Source organism: Leptopilina heterotoma, unplaced genomic scaffold, assembly GCF_015476425.1.
Source record: "Leptopilina heterotoma isolate Lh14 unplaced genomic scaffold, ASM1547642v1 Lhet_44, whole genome shotgun sequence".
Classification (NCBI taxonomy): Eukaryota; Metazoa; Arthropoda; class Insecta; order Hymenoptera; family Figitidae; genus Leptopilina; species Leptopilina heterotoma.
In genome coordinates, this window is record NW_025111084.1 from 3,247,033 (window position 1) to 3,256,848 (window position 9,816).

A 9,816-nucleotide genomic window follows, 5' to 3' on the forward strand; every position below is an offset into this window, starting at 1 on the left:
ACGGGCATCCATTATTTCCCCCTCTACTTTTTTTTTTCTTTTTTGGAAAATCTCCATTTTTCCACTTCCAGGATTTTCTTTTTTTGAATTTTTAAAAAAGGAAAAATGTTTAATTTACTCATTGTTTAATTTGTATTTAAAGAATAAATAATATAATAATAAATAAAATAATAAAGTTGTATATCATGAGTACTTTGGCGGGAAATTTAAATTTAAATTTCATGATAGAAATAGTTTTTATTTTCCATAATACAGAATAATGTGAAATGGTAACAATTTTTCTTTAACTAAAATGAATTTTCTTACATTTAACATTTATGATAAGATTAAATGTATTTACACACAGATCTTTGATGTATTTACAGTGTTGAATTGAAATTTTCCGTGCATTTTTAATTCTATTTTTGTGTATTTCTCCCTCTTCTTTAGTCTTTTTCTAATTTTTTAAATTTTAGTCTACAATAAAACGCTACTTTGCTTAAATTATTTTATAAAATTGAAGATACTATTAAAGAGCAATAAAATCTATTCTTCAATGAAGCATTTTATATACTTCATTCAACAATTTTCGTAAATATTTTTCTCTCTACTAAATAAAATCGATTTTTCACTTCTAATAAAGCGAATATTTTCAATTTGTATATAATTTGAGAAATTAAATTTGCTTTGTACTTTTTTTCTTTTGCTTGCCCCTCTAATTTTTTTCTGGAAAATACTTATACTTTTCTCGCTTTCATTGATTTTTTCCCATCAAATTTTTTTAAGTACTTTGATTTTTGATTTTAAACTGATTTTTTAATAAACATTCTCTCAATTTTCAAAAAATACAATACATTTTCATTCTCAAAAAAAAATCGAAACAAAAAAATAAAAATTCTTTTTGAATTAATTAAAGATTCATTATTTTCTCTCGTAGAAAAATGCATTATAGACTATATAAATAATTTAACTACCGATTCATTAGTCTAAATCTAATTTAGTCATTGGTAGACCACTTGTATGAATTTTCGATGTTTTCATTTTCTTTAATGATGTCAAAAGATCATCCATTGTTATAGGACGCACTGCATCGTGATATTCTTCGTCATCCGTATTTGTACCTTGCGTAGTATTCAAATCTCTGAAATATTACAATAAATCATTATTATAATTATTTAATTATTATAGTCATTTAAATATTATTCTAATCATTTAATTATAGTCATTTAAATATTATTATAATTATTTAAATAGTAATAATATTCAAATTTTTAAATAATTTAATAGGGGAATAATTATTTCCAGAAACTAAAAATAAATGACAATAAAAACAAAATGATAATCGTTAGTTAAAATGGTACCAGGCACCAAATACATTATTATTTTATTTTAATTTTTAAAAGTATTTTTTGAAATTGAAAATTAATTCAAGAATGAAATTAGAAATTATATTCTATGAAATTTTGAATGAAAAATAAAATAATTAAATTAAATTGAAATTAAAGATATAATATTAAATTGAATGTTTAAAACAAAATTATAAAAATTACTATTTCATAATTAAATTATAAAAGAAAAAAAACTCCTTACGTGGTGTGATTTCTGAGATAGTCTCGTACACGATAAACTGACGCATTTCTGCAAAGTTCCTGCAAATCTGATCCCGAGAAACCATCCGTTGATTTCGCTAATTTTAAAATATCCAAATCCTCTGCTATCGGTTCGTTATCTAAAATTAAGTGTAATATTTTTTTACGTTGCTGCTCGTCCTGTAAAAAGGAAGAAAAATAAAGATTTTCATTTTTAGTTATTCTTTAATATTTTTTTTTTGTTTTTTTTTTGAGAAAAATAATAACTTACTGGTAATCCAATATGGAAAGTAGCAGGCATACGTCTTAAAATAGCTCTATCTAAATCTTGAGGCCTATTTGTTGCACCCATTATAATAATTGTGCAAGAAGGATCGGTAATTAAACCATCCCATAATGACATAAATTGCGCTTTCATCATTGCAGTAGCCTCATGATCTTGAGAATTACGTGCACGAAGAAATGAATCTATGAAAATAGAATATAATAAGTAAATAATAAAAAATATTAAAATAAATAAAAATATTTAAATAAATAAAATAATCGAAAAAATATATTCACTTAATTGAAAATAATTGAATTCTCGCAAAGAATTGTATTATTTTAGAAAATAATCGAATTCTTCCAATAATGTTATTAACAGTTTTGAAAATTTTAAGTTTCTAAAATAATAGTATTTATTAATAACTATAATTAAGAAATTAAATTTCTTTAAACAATTTCATTAGAGATTTCGTAAATAATTGATTTTTTCTTTTGAAGAATTTTTTTAAATTTCTGCTGAAAAATAATTTTTTAAATAATTTTAATTGAAAATTTGGAAATAATTGAAATGTACAAAGAAATTAATCAAAACTTTGGAGAATAATTGAATTTTTTAGAAAAATTTGATTTCAATTTAGAAGAATAATTTAATTCTTTAGAAAACTTTTATTAAAATTTTTTTAAAATAATTGAATTCTCACAAAGAATTATATTATTTATGAAAATAATCGAATTCCTCTAAAGAATTTTATTTAAATTTTTGAAAATAATGAACAAATAATTTTTATTAAAAATTTTAAAAGTAATAGAAATTTATGAAGAACTGCTTTTGTTTCTAAAATAATCATTATTAATAACTTTTATTAATAATTAAATTAAAATTGTTTATAGAAAATTAAATTATACTAAACAGTTTTATTAAAGTTTTCGTAAATAATTAATTTTTTCTGAAGAATTTCTTTAAATTTCTTAAAAATAATGTAGTTTTTTAAAAAATTTAATTGTAAATTTTGAAAGTAATTGAAATTTACAAAAAATGTTATCAAAACTTTTGAGAATAATTGAATTTCACAGAAAAATTTTATTACAATCTTCAAAAATAATTAAATCCGTTTAAGAAATTCTATTAAAATTGTATCATGAAAATCATTGAATTCCTAGGAAGAATTCTTATTATTTATAAAAATAATTTAATTCTCGCGAAGAATTTTACAATTCATAAAAATAATTAAATTCTATAGAAAAATTTTTAATTTTTTTATAAATAATTGAATTCTTGCGAAAAATTTGACTATTTATAAAAATAAAAATAATAAATTTGAAATTAATTTTGAAAATAATACTTAAACAAGAATAATTATGTACTTAATAAGTGATTTTTTTAAATTTTGTATCTGAAATTATTCAAAAATTGATGTTTATACAACTTATTAAAAAATGTAAAATTATATTTTACTTGATTTCAATAAATAAATTATATTTTGTTATATTTAAATATTTTATAAATAGAAGCAAATATTTAAAAAAATTAAGATTAATATTTTACCAAATTTAAGTATTTACCTATTTCATCGATAAAAATAATACAGGGTTGAATTTTCACAGCAAGTGAGAATACAGCAGACGTTAATTTTTGACTTTCGCCGTACCATTTATCAGTGAGAATGCTGACATCCAAATTTATAAAACGTGTCTTTGCTTCACGAGCTGTTGCTTTTGCTATCATAGTTTTTCCACAACCTGGTGGTCCATGTAATAATACTCCCTATTGAAGAAAAGAAAACATTAAGTTTTTTTCGCATTTTAGTAAAGTAGAAAAAATATATCAATACTAAATTGTCAAAAAAATTAACCTTTGGTGCTTGTGTTAATTGTGAATCTTCGAAAAGTTCTTTTCTTTGGATTGGTAATATCACAGTTTCTTTAAATTCTTGAATAACATTTTCAAGTCCCGCTATACTCTGCCAGGATACTTTAATATCATGTGGATCAACTAAATGACTGGCGATCATCATTTCATAATCAGTTAAATGCTCACTGTCAACAGTGAGAACATTATCCGACTCCGCAAGTCGACGAAGTTGATCTTGTGCCTGTAAAAAGTTTGTTTAACAAAAGTATGGAATACAATAGGCAGCAATGTAATTTTCAAGTTTGGTAAATGTACCAAAAAGTAAAATAAATAAAAATTGTAAAAATGTTGCCATCACCAGTGGAGGTTAGGTTAGGTTTGTGTTTCTTTTTCACGCGTGGTTTTTCTTCGAAATTGATTTTTTACGAAATAATTTTAAACTACCTACCTTCTTTTTAGCCTGTTTTTTAGCTTGTGTAGTGGGATCCAATTGATTCATAATCCATCGCATGCTAAAAAATCCAATTGCCGCAACGATGGAGACCCTCGCGACGATTAATATAACTTCATAACGTGACGCAAATCCTGCCCCATCAGCTAAATTCATTTTTCTTTCAAGTTTTAAATCTTCACCAGTAAATGTCAAATATTTTCAGAAACCAAAAGTTCATTCCTATCTTAAAATTAGAGAAAAATTTACACTTTTTAACCTTCAAATCTGCTTTTATCTCTTTACTTATAATTTTTAGATATCAATGAAGTTAGCAACGAGAGGACCGATTCGATAAGTTTCGAGTCTTTCGAGACTATCGTTACAGTTTGATATTTAAAGATGGTGGATGTAAACAAAAGGAGTTTTTTAAAAACGTCAAAAACTTATTAGTTATTACTTTATTATTATTATTCGGTGATTATGAATTACAAACTAAGTAAAAATAAAGACAGATAGCAAGACAGTAGGATTGGCAATAAAAAATCAAATTTTATTAATTCTAAATATAACACGTGAGAAAGTATAATGGTATACGTCAAAGAAAATTGAGACAAAAATCTCAAATTATATCTCTATTTGATAGAAATTATAAGTAATTGCTATAAATACCACGTCTAATCAATGTGATAATTAATAAGGTTACAATTTTATTTAAAAGCTATAAACAATTTTCAAAAAATTCAAGTAAGTGTAAACTTATCATGAACTTTGAGAAGAATACTATAAACTCTATTATTTCTTTGCTAAAAATTAATTTCATGTTTCAAACTGAAGAAAACTTAATTAAAAGAGAAGTTAAAATTATAATTAATATTAAAATTTATATTAAAATTTAATATTGAAGATTATATTTTTAGAAGTCAATTTTTAAATTGGGTTTTTGTTTCAGTTTTACAATGCGAATGCATTAAATTAAATTTGAATTCAAAAATGAATAAAATGAAAACGTTTACAAAACTCATTAGAGAAGACACAAAGCAATCAGTGCAAAAGGTTAATTAAGTTCATTAAGTTCATAAGAAAGATAAATATAGGTGAGTTTATATTTATACGCATGCACATTTATAAAAAATATAATAGATATAACCTACATTTTTTGACATTCTTTAAAACATTCTCTTCAGTAGAAACGTCAGTCAAGGTCACTGACCTTGTTCATGTTTCTTGATGCTTGAAAAGAAACAGGAATACACAGCTGAAAGACCTAACAGTCTACCATTGACTTCATTCGAAGAATCAAAAAACACTTCTCTGTGAAAATTTTTTTTTCCCCATTCAGTTATAGAGAGTAAATTTGAAAATTGGACCTTCCTTCCTTTTGCTGGATAAAAGAGTGTGTTTTAATCAAGAGTGAAAAATAATTTTAAAAAAATTACAACAATGAGTGACAAAAATTTGGAATTTGTGATGAAAAGTTTACTTGCTGGCGGTAAGTGGTCCATTTGTCCATCAATGAAAAATTTCACGTGTATCGTCTTTATTATATATACAGTTATTTCCGTTTATTAAAGAGTGTCAACTTAACTTTCTAAAATGATTCTCAACATATATTCACTTTCTTTTTTTCGTATTCATTCTTAGAAAACTTATAATTCATATTTTCGAAATTTGCATTTTAGTATTTTTACTATTTTTATTTTTTCACTAGCTTTTTTTATTTTTTTCACGTATTATTTTTTTACTATTTTATATTTTAAATATTTACACGTTTTTCTTTAGTCTTTGATTTTCTACAGTCAAAATACAAAATTTTGAACTAACTTTCCCTTTTAAATTAATAAATATAAAATAAAAATTGTTTTTACTTTTGTTTTTTCTGTATTTTCTATTTTATTCGTGCTTTTAAATTCTTATAAACTAAAAATTCTTGAATTGAGTTTTCTTTTTAATTTAAAAAAGTATAAAATAGAAATTTATTTTAGTTTTGTGTTTTTTATTTTATTCGTGTTCTCTTTTTAATATTAAAAACGTATAAAATAAAAATTAATTTTAGTTTTGTACTTTTTGTTCTTATCTTAGTTTCGTTTTTTGTGTGTTTTTTTTATTTCTTACAGTCAAAATATAAATTTTTGAAGTTTCCATTTTATTTTAAAAACGTATAAAATAAACATGAGAAGATTTTTATTAATCGATATTATATTTACCAGAGTAATATTTGTATTGAGTTTCTAAATTAATTTCTTAATTTTCTTAATACAGGTGTGGCTGGTATGTGTTCGAAAACCACAGTAGCTCCTCTCGATAGGATAAAAATTTTATTACAAGCACACAATTCACATTATAAACATTTAGGTAAGAAATATTCCCTCAGAAATTATTTATTACTGAAACGAACAATAATTTTTTTTTCTAATTACATTTTCTATTTTTGTAATTATAATTTCTATTTTTCTAATTATATAATTTCAATTTATGTACAATTATAATTTTAATGCATTAAGAAATTAATTTCTAAATTTTTTCCTCGCAGGAGTTTTCTCAGGACTGAAGGAAATTATTCATAAGGAAACTTTTATAGCTCTCTACAAAGGAAATCTAGCGCAAATGATTAGAATTTTCCCATATGCAGCCGCGCAATTTACATCATTTGAATTTTATAAAAAGGTGACAGGAGGAAAAATATTTACTTTCTTACGAAATGTTTTTTTTTGTCTCACGCAATTTCGAAATAAATTTTAAAAATTTGTCCAGAAAATTAAAAATATTGAAGTCTAGTGACAAATTTTTTTATAAAACTGAGATTAAAGTAAAATTAGAAAATTAGGTATTTTAATTAAATGAAAATGAAAATATGAATATGAAAATGAAAATGAAAACTTAAATGAAGTATTTTAATTAAATTATTCTTTCAAACAGTATTTAGGAACTCTGTTTGGAAATAAAAGTCAAATTGACAAATTCTTGGCTGGATCTGGAGCAGGAATAACAGCAGTTGCTTTAACTTATCCTCTTGATACAATAAGGGCTCGATTAGCTTTTCAAGTAACTGGCGAGCATGTTTATTCTGGTATTACACATACGGCAGTCACAATTTTCAAAGAGGTAAATTAAAATTTTTTTTCTTACCGAATTTTTCTATTTTTTTCTATTCTTATTTTTTTCTACTTATATTTTTTTTCTATTTTTATTTATTTTATATCAAATGAAGCAATATGTCGAATGAAAATATAATTTGTTTCTTCTTTAAATATCGAAACAATTAGAAATAAAGAATAAAATAATTTTTACAAAAAATAATAAAATAAAGAAACAATGAGAAATAAATGATAAAACAAAGAAATAAATTAAATTAAAATTGAATAAATAAATTAAAAATGAAAATTCACAGGAAGGAGGAGCAAAAGGTCTTTATAGAGGATTTGTACCCACAATTTGCGGAATGATACCCTACGCAGGATTTTCTTTTTACAGTTTCGAACAACTCAAGTATTTATGCATGAAATATGCACCTGATTATTTTTGCGATCAATGTAGCACAAATACTGGTAAGTTTTTTCTACTTTATTAAAAAAAAATACATATGCATAAACAAAAAAAAAAAATGTTAAATATTAAAATATGTAATTGTTTAAATTAAAAGTGAAATAAAATTAACATTTTTATTCAACAGGTGGATTGGTTTTGAAATTGCCGGCAAAATTATTATGCGGTGGGGTTGCAGGTGCAATTGCACAAAGTTTCTCTTATCCATTGGACGTCACTCGTAGACGAATGCAATTGGCGATGATGAATCCGGAAACACACAAATATGGGTATTTTTATTTAGCTAATATAAATAATTCGCACGTTTGTTTCTTTAAATTAAACTTTTATTTAATTTTTAAATTTTTCCTCGTGGAGTATTTTTTCTCTTTTGATATTTATTTAAAGAATAATATTTATTGAAACTTTGGTCTATTGGCCCAGAAGTGGATTTGGTTTACATTATATTTACTTAAATTTACAATAATTATAAATACTCCCTATTTTTTATAATTTATAGTAAATTTTTCCTAAAACTACATATTTTATTTAAGTAATTCGAATAAAATAAGAGTTTTAATTAAATATTAATATATTAATGAATAAAATTCGTTGCAAGAATTCAATTATTTATATAACTAATAAAATTCTTCACTGAAATTCAGTTATTTTTATAAACTTGAATAAAATTCTTGCCACGAATTTTATTACATTTTTTTTAAATAATTGAATTTTTTTTGAGAAATTTTACTACTTGTAAGAATAATTGAATTCTAGCGAAGGATTTTATTAGGATTTTTGTAAATAAATAACTTTGTTTTGAAATTGAATTTAAAAAAAAATTTGAATTTTTTGAAGAATTTTAATTCTTACAGAAAAATAATACTAATTAAAGTACTTTAATTTAGTTTTAATTTATTAATAAAAATAATGAAAATGAATTAATAATGAGAAACAAAAAAATGTTTAGATCCGGAATGTTATCAACGATGAAGATTATCTACCTTGAGAATGGACTGACAAAAGGACTTTATCGAGGAATGTCGATAAATTATCTCCGAGCGATTCCAATGGTTGCTGTGAGTTTCACAACATATGAAGTGATGAAGCAATTGCTTAACTTAGATACAGGAATGAAGCTTTAATTAGCATAACAAAAAAAAATAGACACTTTAAAGAAACCAATTTTTTTTATACAGTAGATTGCAATTTTTTTCCTTTTTTTAAAAGAAATTTTAAAGACCATAGGAAAAGTATTTTCACAACCGTGAAAATGTGTATACTTATTATAAACCTAATGAAATCCAAACACGAGGATTAAAAATTGTTTTTCTTCTCATCAAATTTTTAATAATAATAGTGAAAAAGTTGTCGTTGAAAAATATTTAAATTTAACGAAACGATTTATTTTAAAATACTACATATCAATTTTTATAATCACGAGGCTTTTCAATTTTCTTGATGTAATAACTATTTTTAATTGTTATTTAGTAAATAATAATTAACACTTTTGTACGTCTCTCAGGAAAAAATTATTTAAACTTTAACATTTGTTATAATAATAATTATTAATAATTTTACTATTATTGAATATTTATATTATTAAATATTCAATATATCGAATTTCAGTATACTTTTGAAAATTCGACAGTATTTTAGTTTTAATAATAGTACAAATATTTTAACAACTATTCAAAAATAGTATACAATTATTTAATAATTATTCAATTAATAGTACAATTCTTCAATTAATTATTCGACAATACTCGCAAAGAAAAAGAAAAAAAAAAAATCAGAAAATTAGAAGGGAAAAATTTATTCTTTGAAGAAATTTCTGCAAAATATAAAATTTTCCAAAAATGTTCTAGTGAATATCGATTTAAAAAAAACTATTTTTGCGTTTAGAATAATTAAGTGATAAAAGTTGACTGAAAAAATAATCAAAAAACAGAATTAAAAGAAAAAAGAAACTTGTATCATATAGAATATGAAAAAAAACATGTTTATCATAATTCATAATATATTTTTTTATATATTTATACTTGTGTGTCTCTAAAGGTGTGCGTAAATAATGGGCCAGTTATTAAAATTCAAAAAGATTGTGTAACACGAAACGTGTACCAATTCTGATGTCATCAGATTTTATCTGCGATAAGTCAAAGGTGACAAACGAGTTT

At 22.9% G+C, this 9,816-nt stretch overlaps 2 protein-coding genes across 3 annotated transcripts; one reads left to right on the top strand and one right to left on the bottom strand.

The window, feature by feature from the left end:
- Window positions 1-217: 217 nt before the first annotated feature.
- LOC122507015 (outer mitochondrial transmembrane helix translocase) lies at window positions 218-4,439 on the bottom strand. Its single transcript, XM_043619500.1, has 6 exons — window positions 4,133-4,439; window positions 3,686-3,925; window positions 3,396-3,597; window positions 1,840-2,036; window positions 1,570-1,748; window positions 218-1,120 (listed from the first exon to the last, which is right to left on the bottom strand). Exons 1-6 carry the CDS (start codon window positions 4,289-4,291, stop codon window positions 961-963), a joined length of 1,137 nt encoding a protein of 378 aa, XP_043475435.1. The 5' UTR covers window positions 4,292-4,439; the 3' UTR covers window positions 218-960.
- Window positions 4,440-4,523: 84 nt separating this feature from the next.
- Window positions 4,524-9,079, top strand: LOC122507016 (graves disease carrier protein homolog). 2 transcript variants are annotated; one of them, XM_043619501.1, is made up of 9 exons: window positions 4,524-4,861; window positions 5,067-5,211; window positions 5,302-5,606; window positions 6,377-6,469; window positions 6,648-6,781; window positions 7,034-7,219; window positions 7,506-7,662; window positions 7,788-7,929; window positions 8,610-9,079. In XM_043619501.1, the coding sequence occupies exons 3-9, from the start codon at window positions 5,558-5,560 to the stop codon at window positions 8,782-8,784; spliced, it is 936 nt and encodes a 311-aa protein (XP_043475436.1). In that variant the 5' UTR covers window positions 4,524-4,861; window positions 5,067-5,211; window positions 5,302-5,557; the 3' UTR covers window positions 8,785-9,079. The 2 variants fall into 2 exon arrangements, with proteins under 2 accessions (XP_043475436.1, XP_043475437.1); XM_043619502.1 differs by having other exon boundaries at window positions 5,305-5,606.
- The last annotated feature ends 737 nt before the right edge of the window (window positions 9,080-9,816 follow it).